The 19,326-nt window shown below is 36.3% G+C and overlaps 1 protein-coding gene across 2 annotated transcripts in view; it reads right to left on the bottom strand.

The window, feature by feature from the left end:
• Positions 1-11,416: 11,416 nt before the first annotated feature.
• Positions 11,417-19,326, bottom strand: part of LOC131425284 (uncharacterized) — a 52,793-nt gene continuing 44,883 nt past the window's right edge. For both annotated transcript variants that reach the window (XM_058587043.1, XM_058587042.1), the window contains 5 exons: positions 14,717-14,865; positions 14,338-14,608; positions 13,155-13,783; positions 12,566-13,031; positions 11,417-12,502 (listed from right to left, as the gene is read on the bottom strand). In XM_058587043.1, coding sequence (XP_058443026.1) covers positions 12,156-12,502; positions 12,566-13,031; positions 13,155-13,783; positions 14,338-14,608; positions 14,717-14,800 — 1,797 coding nt within the window. In that variant the 5' untranslated portion in view covers positions 14,801-14,865 and the 3' untranslated portion in view covers positions 11,417-12,155. The remainder of the gene's footprint in view (positions 12,503-12,565; positions 13,032-13,154; positions 13,784-14,337; positions 14,609-14,716; positions 14,866-19,326) is intronic.

The raw sequence follows: 19,326 nt of genomic DNA on the forward strand, positions 1-19,326 counted from the left end.
GTTCGTAAATAGGGGTCAAAAGCTCCAAAAACGTAGCTTATTTCATTCTTGTTTTTATTCAATATTCAATTCAAACTTTTTTGAAATAATACTTATGAGAATATGAGTAAGGTATAATTACACCATTAGGAGGATTAGAACATATTTTTTTATAACAACCAATAAGCCACGTATGGACATTCACTTTGAAGAAGTAATCTGAAGAAACCTTGCTGAGAGTTAGTCATAACATTAAGGATCAAGAGGTTTGTGTAATTTGTGTATTACGTACATTTTATTTGGTACGTATGTCCTAGATCTATGTATTCTTATATGCAGTGCTACCAGTTTATCAAAGTGGCTTGCACGATTGAGTTTCAAACCATCTATTTTAACAATAATTTGTTCTCAAATGAATGTTAAGCCTGACTTTTTGAATGAAATATCAGTTTGGATCAATTTTTCACCAACGTTTGATGGAAAATTGCTTACATTTTATAAATGTAGATTTTTATTCCCAAATAAAAAAGTTAGCAACACTGCTTCAATGTATTTGCATTAGATTGCACTACACAAAATAAACAAAACTAAATATTTTCTGTTACCAAAGCAGTTTTTCGGAAAAATTAATAGTTTTACGACAACATTCCATGTCCATTGCCTTTCGCGTGTTAAATTAAAGGTTCCTATTCTGTGGGTTTACTTATAGAAGGTACGTAAATCTTTATATCGCAATAATTTCTGCAAGAGGAAATCCACATAAGAATGTGTTTGTTGCTAACCAAATGTGTTAGTGGAAGTAGGCTGACGAAAATAATTTTTGTCGAGCAGTTTTAAGGAAAACGGAAGAGTTTTAGACTAAGATTATCGCTTTTCTTGAATTGCAATTTTGGGCAGAATGAACTGATTGGTTTATTTTTCAACCATATGGAACGTTTATTGATTAGAAGCGCCGAAATTTGTTTTACGCACACACTGTTGACATTACTCATACGCTTGCCAGGAGTCTTGCCCCCTTAACGAAACAGAAAAGTTGTCTCTTTCGTCTGGTGCTAAAATTAATATTCTATTTGTAATAGTTTACATGCAGTTTCTCTTCAAAGCGGAGAAGGACAGTGGGCTTATTGGCCATTATAAAAAAAAACCCTGACAAATAATGCACTGCAATTGCGATTTACTTAGAACGAAACTCGATATGTTCACTGTGGTGAACAACTGTCGATATTATTTTGACGGAATAGGACTAGCGTATTGTTCAGGTTGATGTCAACAGAGAAAAAGATATGTACGCCAAATCATTGGAATGTACACATACTGCTAGCGACATCTATCAACCAAAACGACAAACTTGAAATAACAATTTAATGTTTGACAGTAAATGGTGCCTATTCGAGTGCGGAGAATTTGCTTATACCTTACTAGAATTTTATTCCAGGTGATTTTGGAATTGAAATTTTTGTTTCCCCAGAGTGAATTTTAGAAATGTAAACAACAGAAATCAGTTCAATATCCACACCATTACAGGATTGTTTGTTCTTGGTAAAATATTGTGATTCCACTTTACTGTACTTCCAATAGATTAATAAGTACAAAAATAGCAAAAATAACGGGGAAATACCTCTATGATGCTTCCAATAATACCAGTGACGCAGAATTCATGGACAAAAACATGATCCCAAATCTCGCCGGATGAGGGCATTTTCGAAGATATTAAATTTTATTACAAAAACTATCGTATAGCTTTCAGGATGTAGAGTTACGTCGAATAAAATTATTGAAAAATATAACTTTAAGCTGTTTTAATATATAAAACGGAAAAGGTTTGTATTCGCTTTGTTTATTTCTGTGCTAGTTTTATTAAACATCTTCAAAATAAAATTCAAGCTGCTGAATATGCTTTTGTATCATGTAATGTAATTATAAAAGTTATCAATATACTATCAACATTCGTTGTTACCTGTGCTAAAAGAATGTTTAAAAAAAACGAAAATATTAACATTACCACAACCTGCATCTCTAATTTACCCCTCATGCAATATACAACATCATCGAATTTAGGGCAACATAACATGCTCACTGGCCCAAACAATCCAGAAAGGAAGCATAAACAAAAACGAGGAACACTTCATTAGTCTACGGTGCACTTCACCATTCAAAACTATATTACATTATGCTTGAGAATCATATAATGCTCATCCACAGCACTGACCGCTCGTAAACTTGAAAAATCATCATCCACGGTCAATGCCAATCGGTGGGGGAGTCTGCGTGCATAATAGTAGAAAATTCGGAACACAAGATCGCTAAAAGGAAATGACAAAGGAGGAACAGGAAAATAACAGCAAAGATGATCTCGCCTTGAGAAGCCAAAAGAGTTATGGTCAAGACCGATATAAAAAGAAGTAAAACCCTCCAGTGGTTTTGTTGGCTCCTTTGTGCATTTGAACGAAGCCGACAAACTCCCCTTGCAGTGACAATTCATCCCGATGTTTCATTTCGTTACGCTGCACCGAAACGTAATTCCACAACTTTTCTGTTGTCCCGAACTTACAACTGGAGCGAAAAAATAAATCTGAATTAATTTCAATTCACTTCCACATCATGAAATAAAACCCTGCCAAGAAGTAAGTACCATTCAGGTTTGAGTTAGAGTACAGATCGAAAATGATATACGCATCCGGTAAGCCTTGATCTCGAAGTTCTCAACATTCACGTTCCGTGTTCGTTTTCTTATTTCGCATTTGTAGATTTAGATACCCGGAATATATCTGGAGATTCCCGCAAACGACAAATTAAAGCAAATTCGCAAAGCTTTCTCTGATATACGGAGCAGCAATCCAGAATGAGGCGTGACTGACCGGCACCAGCTTGGCATATCTAAACACCAAACAAGGCGATGATGAATCCTTAATTCCACCTTCTGCGTTTCTCTGGGCTCTAAAAAGGGAGAAAGATCTAACTTCCCCGGCAGCAACATTTTGGCGGCAAATTTATCCACTCCAACGAAGATCGGTACTTCACCGTGGCTCGCGTCTCAACCAGGGTCCCCAGATTTAACGGAAATCTTTCCAACAGTAACCATGTTTAAAACTACTTCGAACGTTCCTTTTTATTTAGTTTTCGTAAAACGTAAAATCAATAATATGAAATTTAGATTAACGAGCTCTCAAATAGCTTGCACCACTGCTTTGCAACAACTAAGCCAAGTTGATTCGCCGGTGATGGAACGCGTCCAGACAGCTTGCGGCCGTTCATCTCCTCCTCTCGTCCTTTGTCAATTTCACTCTCCCCACTGATCGTGCGATGTGATTTATGCGCGTATTCCGACTTGTCGCCTCCGGAGCCTCGGATTTACGCTCGTTTTTTCGTCTGATCCAATTTCTCCAACAAAACCCGACTATAGTTCGACTCACGTCTGCTCCCAAACACCCAGTCCGGCTCTCCATCTTAATTTGTTTGGTTATTCGCCTGTAATTTATGTGCCCTCTGATCTCCCTCATGCGCTGGGAGTCCGGGTGGAGATCACCGGATTGAACTGCTGCTGCGGCGGCTGCCTGCGGAAAGATCGTGACTTACCGATATCGTTTCGCGTGGCTCTTCTGTACCTTTTTTCGCATTTTCGGACTGCTACAACCGAAAACTGGCAAATCCCGAGAACGCATGATCCACCGTGAGAAACAGGTTCATCGAGTTATCGCGGTCCGCACGCTGCATCAGGTTGTACGGTAATTACAGAGCTTAAATGAAAAGTGCTCCACTTCGACAACCCCCGCGGAAATGCATTGTTCCTCATTGCTTCAGCGGGAATGATTTTTGTACGACGATTGCTCGTAGTTGCGACGAGGAGTATCAGTTGGGAAAAGGTAATTTCCTGTACGATTCAATTATTCTCGAAGATGTTTTTTTCGGTACGCTATCGAATGGGAATCGCGATGCGAGCAATGAAGGAAGTGATTTTTTTTTTCTGTTGGTAAGTTCATTTTACGCGACTTGTTGATCATACTTCTAAGCTTTTGACCTGTTGACCTTTCAAACTTTATGTCGAATCCAGAATGATTCAAAATCGTCACAGGATCGAAAGAAAAATTGATAGCTTGACCGATTTTCTTAGGCTTTGATGAAATGAATGGTTCTAAGGATTCATTACGTGTTTCTGAATTTCATTTGAACTCGGTTTCAGAACTACAATATGAAGAGCGTTAAAAATTTTATACCATCTATTAAAGTAGCGAAGCAAAACACGTAATAAATTCAAAACTGAGCTTAAAACAATTTCAATCGGAAGTCATTGTCAGTAGATGGCCATATAAACCATTTCCGGCTAAGCCGGTCCCCAAAATTCGATTCATAAATATCGAAAATAGCTGTTAAAAGCTACAAAAAAGATCTCACTCACTTTTCTTCGAGATGGCCCAACCAATTTTTACAAACAAAGAGCCTTACAATAAGGTCCCATATGAGATTCTTGAAATTTATCGGAATTCAACTTCCGGTTCCTGAATTACAGGAGTGTTTAAAATTTCAAGCCGTCATATTACTTATATTTCAAAAACTTATATTTCTAAAAATATCACTAGAAGATTCTGTCAAGAATTATTTTTTCAATCTTGAATAAACTAAGAGGGGTATTTCATTGGGTATGAACTAACATCTTTTCAATTTGTAAATAATTATGTTAAGTTAATAAAGATTTTTCTTTACTTTACATCGTCGTACTAAATGATTAAACACACTTTACCCTATAATTCTGGATCCGAAAGTTGGACCTGGATGAAGTTAAACAGCAACCCATGAGACTATAGGAACTTTCATTTGAGCCTAATACCATGTTCACATTAGCGCTGATATCACTTGATATACCGAGATGATATGCATATCATGTCGAAGTGTTCACATATGATCGAAATGATATCGTTTGACAATCAAGTTGTTATATTGAATGTTCTCATTAGAAATAAGATCAATAATATTACCTTTCTCTATTAAAATTGAATCAATAATTGAAGTCTTGCATTTTATGGTCTCCGAACGCCAGTATTCGTTGAAAATTCGAAATCATAATGATTGTTTATTGTCACTCTCAAAGTGACGTTCATAAATGAGTGCGTTCAATGTTATCCGTGTTGCTAGTTGCGATTTTTGACAACTCGACATGATATCGTACATGATATCCCGGATATCATGCCAAAATGAAAATACGCGTTGACATCAAATTGTATGGGATATCAAGTGATATCGCACATGATATCATCGGATATCAAGTATATCCGTATATCACTTGATATCAGCGCTAATGTGAACATACTATAAGTTTGTGAAAATCGATAAAATCATCTCTGAGAAAATTGAGTGAATCTCGTTTTAGAGTTTTTGACCACTATTATCCGGTACTTCTGGAACCGGGAACTGAGAGCCAGTATAACCGAAGTCCGTTTAGTAAGTAACTAACATAGCCTGCAAATTAAATAAGTTTTGAGCCAAATCTAGAAGAATTTGGCATAGTCGCTCTAAAGGACGGTGTGCAATTTTAAACACACTTTCCCCTATGAAAGCATGATGAAATTCATAGAATCCTATGGACCTATAAGATTTTTTATTGTATGAGTGACATTATTTGACACATACTCACACACATACATGCACACACAGAGGCATTACTCAGCTTGATGAACTGTGTCGAATGATATAGAACACTTAGCCCTCCGGGCCAATTTTCACTAGTTAATTTTTCAAGTGATTGTATAAACTTTCTATATGAAAAAGGCAATAAGTGTACTTTTATAGAAAACATCGTTACAATGATTTTGAGATAATACTAACAAATAGGTACAAATTGAATAAAAGACTTACAAATTTACTTATTTTTCACCTGAAAAATATAGATTTAAATGTGGTAACCCTGCTCGCTGTACAAAATTGAACACTGCACACTGCGAACAGAGTTTTCTTCACTATTATCGGTGCTTTCGGAAGTGGAAGCCGGGGACTAGTAGTCCCACAGTAGTTTTATATATTCACTAACAAACAAGATCTGCGAATTAGATGAATTTAGCACACACTTAATTTTTTTAGCTGAGTCTCGGCAAAAAATGTCGAGATTCGCACAGCCGAGTAATCAGCAATCATCTCGGCAAAAATAAAATTACTGAGCGTCTCGGCACCCTCAAAGTTGTCAAACGTCAAATATCGCCATTTACTGTTTGCTCAGTGAAACGTTCACTGAATATTCGACAATCCAATAAAACGAAAAATGAAAAAAAAATTACCGAATCATCAGTAATTAAAAATCTAGTCAATTAATTTTGTTCGTAATTTCTCAACATTATAAACACGCCATTCAGGATCAAAAATTCATTTTATTAGCACTTAAAGGAGGCTTACAGATTTGTTGCCAGTAGTGCTTAAAGCCTCTACCTAAAAACATGTAGCATAGAAAAAAATTTAAAAAAAGTTTGTCGGAAGGCTCGCATTTGATACCGAATACTGTACAAACCATGCAAAGAGTTTTAAATGCTGACAGTATTTCCGGTCCGATGGGAATTATTACATCTCTCCAAACTAATGAGCAGTCTCCTTCGTCAAATTCCTCAGACATAATTTTTGGCTTACAAAAATATTCAATATTTAATTATGCATATACGCGGGTATTGTTCAAATAAACTTACTTTGATCTATTGAATTATTCCATGCATTGGGTTATTTTTTCGCATATCCCCCAAAGTTTTGTCTCGAGGACGCTTTGAGCCCCGTGTTGGGTGTTTTTCCCTTATAATCGCGAGTGCTCTGATGAAGTTACTTTTTATAAAGCGAAACATGTCACTATATTCATTCAATATTTTTACTTGCAAGTGGTTCCACGCTTCTTCGAAAATTATCCATTTTTTCACTAGAGAATTTCATCAGAAAATAATCGCGCGAAAATGTAACGCGGCAATAAATGACAGCTGTCGTGCTGAATCTCGGCAACAGCTAGGGCATATTGCGAAATCTCGGCAAACGTCTCTGCTGATGTCGGTATATCTGTTGTTTACTGATAAATTCAGCAAGCAATTATGCCAAATTTCGCAATGTAAAGCATTTAACGAAATATCAGTGAATGCATTTAACGAAGTTCAGAAACATGCGTATTGATAACCGATCAGCAAATTTACGTGTTGCTGATCAGTTTCGGCATTTTATTATGCCGAGCTCAAGAAATGGTTTTAAGTGTGCAGTAAGTTTTTAAAAATGTGCACCTCGTTTTGCCATTGCTTGTGAAATTAAAAATTTTCACTAATCTCACTGTAGTACCGGAACCGAAAGACGGATCTAGATCAATTTTTTGGGGACTTTTTTAAGAATTTCAAAACCTTTTTTTTCTTTCATAGTTTGTGCAAATCCGTTAAGAAATTTCCGAGCAGTTGAGTGCGCATATTTTCATAAATTTACATATATTTCCTTGTCATTTCGGAACCGAAAATGTGATCCCAATGAAATTCAGGAAGATTGTATGGAAATATAAGACCTTTCATTTGAATTTAAGTTTATGAAATCTGGTTCAGCCATCTCTGAGAAACATGTGTAACTTTTTTCCCTTTTTTTTGGTGCATTGGATAAAATTTAATAGCAGTCTAAGGGATCATAAGACTTTTTATTTGAAACTGAGTTTGTGAAAATCGGTTCAGCCATCTCTGAGCAAAATGAGTGACATTATTTGTCACGTACACACACAGATATATTGTGATCTCGACGAGCTGAGTCAAATGGTTTATGACACTCGGCCATCAGGACCTCGGTTATAGAGTTAGGTTTTCACAGCGATTGCATAGCTTTTCTATATCAGAAAGGTAAAAACTTAAGTGAAAGGTATCGTGCCAAACACTACAATTGATTTTTATCCAGATCCGAATTACGGTTCCGGAACTACAGGGTGTTTTGATTTTAAGGATACGCGAATATACGCCCGAACAATCTATTCTGTTTCCCTAGTAATATACAGGATATTATGAGTAATATTAGTAACGCATTGTTACACTGTTATACTAGTCGGAATGAAAATGTATCGAGCCAAAATTTGAAGAAATGGTGATTTTTCCAACTTATACAACGCACAGTGGGAACAAATAGATCAAAAACGACATTTTCGGAGGCATGATGCTGTTTATCAAACTAATGCTATCATCCTCATATTACCGCTAGTTGCGTTTTTACTATTGCTTTCAAATTTATTTATGTATCATAATATCAAAATACCTGCTGAAGGCTATAAATAGTTTTAAGACAAAAAAAAAGTTTGAATGACCGCACAAAGCACATTATACCGTTTTACCCTTTTTTTCATTTGTAGAATTCTTAGTAAAATTTTGATCCACATTCCCGAAGCAGTTAGAATGTAATCTACCAAAATTTATGCACAATATTATAAAGAACATTAATCCTAAATAGAAGATATAACGATAAAACTACTAGATAGAACGATAAAACCCGATTATAACAATAAACGATTCAAACGGTTTTATTCCCCTTTTCCTAATGATGCGTACTTTTAGTTGAACTTTATTCCGAAAGATAGATTACCGATAGTTTTTATGTCCACACTAGTTTTGTTATAATGTTTCTTCCAATTTTTTCATATTGTTTGGGTTTCAGTCGAATTTCGATCTACATATAATCTACCAAAAATTTATCCATGTTATGTAGAAAAATTCAGCGTTCTAACAACAAGCAGGAATAATGATTTCGTGTGATTTAACTTTTCTCCACATAATTCGTATTTTGCTCTTCTGCTTCTTTCGGAATGCGCAACGATACGGAACTAACCAGCAATATGAATTATGATGAAAATAGCGGTAAAACGGATGAAAACGTTACGTGCGGTTGGCCAAAAATAGTAATGAGTTTGAGGAAATGGATGGAACATTACACTTTTCCATACAGTGTAACTACCATTCATAGATTCTCGTATTCTAAAAATATTTATTTGAATTTCAATAGCTGTATAGATTATTTCACTATTTAGAGGACAGATTTGTGCATTCAGCGAATAACTTCATATTTCATCGCAAAAACCACGATTACAATTGAAGGTTTAAGATTTTGACCGAATCGAAAGAACTTTTAACAACATTTTCACCCTTCAAATTTGCTAAAGATTATTTCTACTAGAAATTGATAATATAAAATCGAATATGGAAAAAGGAGAAATAATTTTTTTGATGTGGAACACATTTTTATTTTCTATATAGGGGTGCAAATCAGAAACTCAAGAAAAAATACACGTAGAAATACACAGAAAGAAAAGATGAAACTTACACGACATGTAAACCGATAGTACTATGAAATAGACATCAGTTGAAACGAAAATCTGATTTCAAACCATGATTGATGTAAAATTACATTAAAATTTATTTAGTTTTTCATTGAACAAGACTGTATATTTACAAACCGCTTCGTTTTGTAAAATAAATTTCCATTCAATTGCCTGCTCCAAATATGTGCATGAAAATAAATGTAAAATCACAAAATATTTTTATCTGTGTATGGTCAGGTTTTGAACACTTACAGCTCAGTCGATTTTGTATCAATTATTAATATTATTTCATTATTTGATTGGAAATATTTCTAAGATTCGATTTGAATGTATCAAGCCACGTATTTTCAATTATATATGATTAAAATTTTGATTAGTAGCGAGCAGTGTCCTATTTTGTCTGCTAAAAAACTCCGACATACCGGATTTCCCTGCCATAGACGACGGTTTTGAAGGAGTAAGCGAACTATCAAAGGGAAAGCATCGCTCTGATTGGTCAATCGATGCAAAAGCGAAGCTATTGGAAGCACGCGAATCTATAAATAGAAGCGAAATTATAGCTAACGTTTCAGTCCTACGCGTAGCATGCTAGAGGTTGGTTGTTGCTAGACAGCAAGGCAAAAAGTGCCATAAAACGACTTGAGGCTTTAATTGGTATGGTAAGATCAGATCTTGTGTCATGCAATCTCGGATGAAATTCCATGTTATGTCGTTTCGCCTGAGAAATTGACAACTACCCCAGGGTAAATTTTGAATACTTAAGATTAATTACTAATTTATATAAGATGAACTCCATTGATAATGAGAAAAAGTTTATCGCTTCAACCGAAATCGCAGAATGGTAATAATGGTAGAGAAACTTAACGCTATAAAATTAAGTGCTTGTATACAAAACTTGAACACAAGCTTGGCGAAGGAAAGCAGCCTGGTGGCAAGGATAGGGCGCTGCAGCAAGTGCTATCGTAGCCAACATCTGGGTCATTTGGTGGGCAATCAGAGCGCTCAGAGTATGGTTAACCAACATTCGAGCATTTCAAATCGAGTAAAATCTTAATTTCCTTATCGTAGTGATGATATTCTGATCGATAATTTGCGAGGAAGTGCGGTAAAGGGTACTGAATAAACAAGTAGTTTGTAATATCCAATTTTTTGTTAGTAATTCTTCTTCATTGTTTTGGTTTTTGCAGAATGATGATGGCCACTGTTTCATGACATCATAGCAGGAGACTGAAGGAAAGCTTGAATAACGAAATCCGTATCGCAAGTATGTACAAAGATATAATTTCATACATTTGGGATATTGGTGTAATTTCGTCGGCTGTAATGTCGTTTTCGTTTTTAAATTGCACTACACCGGCGTAGCGAAAGCTGCACTGAAACCGTTCGTTTTTACCTATAGCACTACACCAGTGCTACACTTTTTCTGCACCGATACCACTGGTGTAGCACTCATCAAAAGTTTGGTGTAGCTCTGTGCAATGGAATTGTTAATTGTAGTCAAGGGTTACTGTTTATGTTTTCATCATTTTTGTTCGTTTATTTATGCCATGATGTAGCACTGCACCGGTGGAATGCAGTTTAAAAACGAAAACGACATAAAACAAATACAAATCAAACAATGTTCCTAATCAAGATCAATCTAAGCAGACTCTGGTGCAATTGCGGATTCAAAAGTGTGACGATTGATTCAACTGTTTGAATGTAGATCATTAGAAATTTTGGTTGCCTTGTTCCACATCAATGGCTAGAACAACCACATGGGGCTGATCCTTGTAGTTTTTTCTACTAATTAAAATGTCGTGCAACACTTCCAAGCTTATAGATATTTTTTTATTTTTCGCACACAACTTTTATTTGATCTATTTTTTATCTCGATGTTTTCTTTTTTGTAACTCTATCGAAAAACAAAATGTTGCATTTGATCGAAATATTTCGATTTGATTAATAGCAACTCACCTATATCACGAACAACTTATTCTTGATTCATGAAGTAAAACGTAGGAGATTCAGGGTAACGGTAGAACTATTGATACTAGTACTAATGAAGACTACAAGCAAACAATTGTTGATTTGTTCATACCAAATATGTGATTCGTAGAAGGTAGGTTTGGGAGTATTTCGGAATGATTAGGTTAACTAAACAACACCTTTATATATCAAGTATCTGCTCTAACATTTTCCAATGTATTTGCGGATCACTATTAATGAGAATGTATGAGATTCTCCTACTCATATGTTTTCCATTGCGTGTTAATTTGATCTAAGCAAAACTGCTTTCTATACTACTAATTACTTTACCGCACTGAGCTCTTCAACAATCAGTTGTGATCCTTTCATCACCTCATTTTTTATAAGGCCTAAACTCTAATTGTAAAGAGTTCTGGAGATATAAACACACTCGCACGTGCCTACCACAGCAACATACATTAGAGTAATACTGAACCGATAGTTAAAATACTAACAGATGAGTACAAGGGTAATAATATGAGTGATACTTATTGATGATACTCATTTTAATATGCACAGTAAGTATGTGATAAAAATATTGGCTCATTCAAATGTAAACTGAAATCTTCAATTATCATGGGAATAAAGTTAACCGACAAAACTTGTAGCTCATTGTTATAAGTTTAAAAGCATATTAATTAAGTGCAAGCCGATCGCATTCATGCATCCTTATTATATATTGTTGTAATATGTATATATCGCAGTCTCTTACTTACACTATAAAGGTAAAAATAATTACCTATATGAAAATTAGTTACTAAATGTGTTAGTTTGTCTAAAATCCCTATCAGTATTGAGTGTTTCGCGAACGATTTAATATTTTATCAAACGGACAGAATTTTGCACACTCAGAAAAATAACATAGGAAGTCAATTTAAGCTTATGCCGCAACGCTAGGGTTCGCCTCAACTACTTTCTTCGCTCGAAAACGTTTGATCGCGAATTCGATCGTCCACGCAAAAACACACAAAAAGATACACACTGATTGCGAGTGAATACAAATTGGGAAACTATCAGTCCAGTCACGGATCGCTCCGATAAGTGGACCGAAGGCAATCACAAATAATCCTTTCCCAACCATGTGCCACCCAAAGGCCGCCGGAAGTTTCTCCAGCGATGAATACTCCGACACACAGAGGGTGAAGTTAGCGAGAGCTATTCCGCGGAAAAATCCGGTTATCGAAAGCCAAACCATAAGTTCTGTATAACCACGTTGTTCAGCAACGACTATAAAAAAAACATGAAGGAATATTTTCCATCATAGTACAGCTCAATACAAATAATACTTACTCGATCTAGTGATGGCAACGAAAATTAACGAAATCATAAAAAGTAACCGCTTCCGGATGCGTAATTTGTCTCCTATTGGGGGCACAATTACACGTGCTGCTATATCCGTTAGTGCCGAAACAGATAGGAAGAACGCCACTTCGCTCTTGTTGAATCCAAGGCTGGCCAAGAAAAATGGCGTTACCATTTTGAAATTCATTTCGGCAACATAGAAAATTGACAGTCCAAATAGGATGTTCAAATATATTACGTCCTTTAGCAAACCGACATCCATCAACGCGGTGAATCTTTGCAGGAAGGATACCTTGGGTTTTATCATCTCCAGACCTAGTTCGGACTTAACCGTTTCGATCCGTTTTGGAGTTTTGGGTATTCGAGCAAACGAATTCATCGTTGATACTCCAACATGTGTGTTCACCCGTCGAATAATCTGGTAATCAACATCCTCAGCATCAGCATCGCCTGTCTAAAAGAAATAATAAATGAATTAAGGGACGCCATCTCGATTTGAGAAATGGTACCTTCCAAAGCTTAAAAGCTTTGGCAGCAGGGCTTACAAAACCGTTTCTGCTGTTTACCGATTACTTACATCAACATGAATATGCATACAACTTCCACTGCCGGTGAAATCTAAAGTCGAAAGCTGCGAAACCACCGATTCGCGCCTTTTTCTCAATGCCAGACTCATGCTAGCAGTTGATGTTATTCGTGGGAAGGACGGTCGCGTTCTCATTCCAATGCCAGGTGCACCAATCTGCACACTAGCACTGGACGTTATCCGTGGAAACGTTGGCCTCCTTGGCATCCCGTTCGGTTGTGGTGACGACGCATTCTCGGACATTTTCCGATCTCTCCTGGGAAACAAAAGCGTTTTAATTTCCGGCAAACTATCGTTGTCTCCATCGTCTTCCTGTTCCAAAATGATGCCCATCTGTGGTGATTCCACCATTTCAACATCAACTTCCTCCTCTATCAGATGCCACTTGATGGGTTGCAGCAGAGTAGCTCCAACCGCAGCATGTAAAGCCAGCCCGCTGAGTAACAGGACAGCTCCCCGGAAATCGTACGCTTCCAACAAGTAGCGCACCAACTGAGGCATGATAAGCATTCCCAGTGCGGTACCGGCCATTGACAGACCGACCGCTTGGCCCCGTTTTCTCGAGAAGTAGTGATTCAGTGCTACAAATGCAGCCGAGGTGGCCAAACCAACGCCAATACCTGAAACAGAACATGAACTAGAATCGTTTGATTTCACTACTGTTGAAAGTTCTATTAAATATTCAAGCACGATTGTAAACGTTCCATGGAAAAAAGTTACACAATAACCTCTGCAATAAAATTGTATCAATAGACATATCTTATTGAGCTACAGCAACTGAGCTTCATCTGACATTTCGATGACAGCATTTAAAAATTATTGCTTTCAGCAATGGTTCTATTCGTGCATGTGTGTATTTGATACGACTTCCCTTTATTAAACTTGCAAGTGCATTCTATTTTTGAAATAGCAAAAAATGAATGCTTTAGGCTAATGCCGTTTCCCAAGCAATGATTATCAGTTGTCAATAATAGCACTTGGTTTCTGGATGAAGGGAATAGATTTTACAAAACTAGAGTAAAAAAAAATTATTACTATCAACAAAATAAATGCTAATCAAATGAAAACAAGATGTTTTAACTTAAAAAAAAACTCAAAACGAATAACATAGTAATAGTAATAATAGTAACTAAAATTATACCAACCAATTTGACAACGCAACAAATAAACCTACCATTGATCACACTGTAAGTGGCCAAAATGTGCGCCATGCTGGTAGCGGGTGAGGTAAGCGCAAGCCCCAACCAGCAAAGCAGTGCTCCAGCGATGGCTACCTTTCGGTAAGAGAATTCCTTCAAAAGCGGACCTACAAACAGTCCGGAGAAGTTCATCATCACATCCAGGGTACTGATGATGATTGCCGCCCCAGTGGTCCCCACCTGTAAATCGTGGAGCAAATCGCCAAACAGCAACCCAAAAGAAGGCTCGATCGAACGCGTGGCCAACTGAAGAAGTTAAATGAAAACAATCGTGAAGCAAAATGCAGCTCAAGCCAGGCTAGTGAATATGTGAACAAAGGAAAACTTTGCACGGAAATTTAAATATGTACTTACATTAACCAAGCTCACCCCAAAGGTGGCCACCCAACCCCATCCGCCATCTGGGGCAATCTTCCTGGCCGCCCTTAGCTTCTCCATATCCAAATGTCGATTATGAGCAACTAGTGTCTAACATACCGTGTGCTGTAAGATGTCAGAAGTAACTGCAACGATAAAGAGAAAAAAGTATGGTTAGAATTGAATTGTCGTTGTGATATCGATTCCGTAGAAATAAGAAAAGAAAAGAATACCGATAGTGATGGCTAACCGTTTCAATATTTATCGCAATGTTAAGTAAGCTGATGAGAAAAGTACATACTGTTTGGTAAATAAATCACATACGCTCCTGGTTTCGCTCCATTATCGGACTAAACAAATAACATAGTGAGAAATATTTTTCCATGATAAATGGTGAAATCGATAGTTGAAACGTGAAAACTTTGAACTAAACATCAGATAGTAACGAGCGCAATTCATAAAGTTCACCTAGTATTGAAAAATTGAGTAGTAAAAATTTAAAGACTGTCCCAGAAAGTATGGACGCACTTTGATTTCGTTGTAAATAATTCACAAGTGATAGATATTCAAATTTTATTCGACATACTGATAATATTAGACTACAACAACAGAATATTATTCTCACGTTTCAAAATTCCTCAATTGGTCGAAGTTGTGGGCAATTTGGTGGATTTATGTCTTTTGGGACGAAAGTGACATTTTTGTTAGTATACCATTCTACCGTTAATTTCGAGTAGTGGCAAGAAGCCTGATCTGGCCAGAAGACAACAGGATCCTTGTGGCTTCGAACCATGGGTAGAAGTCGTTTTTGTAAACATTCCTTGATGTATATTTCGCTGTTCATTGAAGCAGTGGTGATGAAGGGTTTCGGAATCTTACCACAGCTACAAATTGCTTGCCAGACCACAGCTTTCTTACCAAATTTTTCGACTTCAATCGATGTCTCGGACTGGTTTAACACTTGCCCTTCTCGCACCGTATAATATTGTGGTCCCGGCAAGGATTTGTAATCGGGTTTCGTCGTCCATGATTATGCAGTTCAAATTTCCAGCAAGAATCGCTTCTTGTTTCGGACTACGTTTTGGTTGTTTCTGCTTCTTATAGGTTCGAAGATTCAAACGTTGTTTAGCACGAAGAACATTTGACTTCGAAGTGCCCACTTTTTTGGCCACATCCCGAACTAAAACCTCCTTCTTTTGCTCGAACGCCTTCAGTATACGTTTATCCAACTAAGGGTAAGCATGACCTTTTTTTCAACCAGTTTTCGGTTTATCCTCAAAGGTGTTATCCTCACCGAACTTCCTGATTGCATTTCGCATGGCTTTTTCACTTACTCCTTCCATTTTTGCTATTTTTCTCAGTGACAGTCCGCGTTCTGTGTACCATTTGTACACAATTTTTCGACGTTGTTCTGCTGAAAGTCCACGCATTTCGAAACAAACTAATGAAAACGAATAAACAACTGCACAAGTGGTTAGAGAAGAGTGTAAACAACAGGACGCAGCCATAAAAATTGACAGATTCTGAACCATTGCGAAATGGCAGCGGTTTTAAACTAACATAAAAATTATCTTAAAAAGTTTCCACATCTGTAGGCAATTATTGAACTGAGTATAAAATTATTATATTCGAGTTAAAGTTCCTTCAATAAAAAAGAGCCCTAAAAATAGACTCCAATTGAGCTTACGATTTGAAAGAAATCATTATTTTCCTTTTGTATTTGTATTTTGTGTATTTATTTTGATCTTGATTGTATTAATCTGCATGAAGACGGGATATAAGACGGGAAAAACCCATTTGAAAAAAAATCCCATAAGCGCCAAAAACACTCAAACTGTTTGTACTGTTTTTTTTAAATAAATATTTTTCGTAAAAAATACTTATTTAAAAAAACTAGTCAAATCAATTTAAAATGTTTCAATAACAGTTTTGAAAAACAATATTCAAAATCTTAACAAAATGCGTTCTCCTCCACTATTCTGTTTCGCTTTATTTTCAAATTCATGTATAAGTATTCACTTTTCTTCTGCATAAGCTTTTTCGAATGACATAAAAAAAAGACTTTTTTGTCCGACTTTTCTCCATGTAGGAAGCTAAGCGGGATACTTTTGAAAATTTCATGATAACATTTACATTGACACCCGTTTACATGTACATCACATATTTACGATTTTTCTGAAGCCAATATTCCGTCTACAATTGAAGGTTAGAATTTTTTTCATTTAATTTTTACTTATGAAATTCTGTCGAAAAAAATAACTGCAATGAATACAATTAAAATTAAACTCTCCTTTGCACATCGAAATTGTATCAGCAGGATGGACAAGAGTTCGCAATCACTCAGGCAAAGAGAACACTATGAAATACTAGGTTTTTTTTTCAATACGGGATAAGTTTCCCAGGTTGGCGGTTCGATGAATAGGGTTGTCCAACGTCGGAGTCCCTACCTAGTATTATTAGTATCAGTAAAATCGTAGCACTATCTATGAAATAATTCTGTACGCTATAAATCGCCTGCGAAGTTTGTTGAAACAGAAAGGCCGAATTCCACAAAATAAATGTAATGCCAAGACTTTGCTTTAAGATAACTTACGTGTGATTGAGAATCTCATACGATCATAACGACGCACAGAAACAAAAGACTTGTGTCATAAAAATAATACTTCTGCAAGAAAACTGATCAAAACGCATCGTGAAGAGAGAACAAACGAAATTCCAAATTTTCGGCAAATGACACCATTATCCAAATAAAATATCAAACATGCCCTGCTTGCCCCGATTCCTCTATTCTATTTATTATCTTCCGACCACTTTTTTCAGACACCATGTTTGTGAAAGTAACGGTTTCCGTGTAAATTATATGAAGTGAAAGTGCATACAAAAACCAGTTTAAGCCCATGATAGTTGTGTGATGATACCTTTCTCATATAACTCATATTTTCATAAATACATATTACCTAAATGTTCTTCAAAAACTTTTCTTTGAATCTTGAACAAGAAAGTCTAGATTGCGCTAATTGATCGGGCGGGATTTTTTTTTTATTTTACCCCGTTACTCCAGAACCATAAGTTCAATCCGTATAAAATTCAAAAGCAGATTACCGGATCAGATGTTAATTATCGAAATTGTATCAAACTTTTATATTATAAATTACACAAAACCTATCTGAATTTTATCCACATTCACCATGGATAATTAAATAAATACAACTATTGACAAATAAAATTTTGGTACAAATTAAAAAACACTACCCATGGACTGGAAAATCTTAATTATATAACTTTTTTGGTATGAATAGCAAAACAAGTTACAAGTTTAGTATAGTTCTGATATGATTTTACCTTTTTTATAAATATAAAATATAGGTATAGAATTCGCTCAAACTTTAGAAAAATTATCCGAGGACCGGAGGGCCGAGTGTCATATACAGATCGATACGAAGTTTTATGTCAATATCTTTCACAAATGTCCCCAAAAAAGAATATGTTTTTAGACTTAAATTCCGCACGGTAATAGCTATCCATCTATTTTAACGGAGATATCGACATTTTTGTGTAAGTGACTTTGAGCCTAATTCCAGCAGTAGGAGTTTTACACGCTTGATGATAAAGTGAAACACGATTTTCAATACTGTTTCATGCAATTTTTTTTTATTTAAAAGATATTTTTTATTCAGGCCTATTTGCGTACAAGCTTTACGTGGCCGATTGAGCCGATTTTTTTTAAAAATTTTTTTTTGAGTTGGATCTCGTTGTCACCGTTGTTTCTAGGGGGAGAGGAGCTTCCATTTCCCTTCTGCGAGGATTGAGGGGCACTTCGTTCGTGGTTCGTCTCGTCATCCATTGCCACATCGATGGTATTGTTGTAGGTTTCATTGCTAGTTGCTGGAGATAAGCCTTGTTGTACATTGTTTGCAGTTGCTGGTTGGTTGGATGGTAAGTTGTTCACTGCAGCTAATGCACTTTTCTTTTTCGATAGAGAGAATCTCTCCGTATTGAGACATATGCAGCGCCCTTAGCAAATTTTCCTTCGAATTTACTAATATCGTAGAAAAAGTAGGAAAATGTGAAGGAAACTCTCATATCAGCGTAGCTGCAACCTCCAAGTATAAAATTTGTTAATAAGCGTAGCAATGTTTTAAAACAAAAAAAAGCTATTGTTATAAAACCATAGACAGTTCCGGGCATTAATAAGCGTAGCAATGTTTTAAAACAAAAAAAAAGCTATTGTTATAAAACCATAGACAGTTCCGGGCATTAATAAGCATAGCAATGTTGTAAAACAAAAACTATTGTTATAAAACCATAGACAGTTCCGGGCATTAGTCAGCGCGGCAATGTTGTAAAAACAAAGTTATATTTTTACGGACACTGCCTCTGGCCTAGCGACAGTGGTTCCGGCTTTCGGTAGAACTTCGGGAGAAAATCGGATGAACTTCCTACTTGAAATCACAAGCTCGGCTTGTACTAAAATCTTCGGGCTTCACCCGAAAGTAAATGTTAGGAGCTTAAAAACCCATAGTTGGGAAGAGTTAGCAGGCAGTTCAGTCTCAGAGTGCGCGGAAAATATCCGTTAGTCTCGGGCGTCGGCCCGTAGACAAGTTAGT

The sequence above is a fragment of the Malaya genurostris genome, chromosome 1 (assembly GCF_030247185.1).
Source record: "Malaya genurostris strain Urasoe2022 chromosome 1, Malgen_1.1, whole genome shotgun sequence".
In the NCBI taxonomy this organism is placed as follows: Eukaryota; Metazoa; Arthropoda; class Insecta; order Diptera; family Culicidae; genus Malaya; species Malaya genurostris.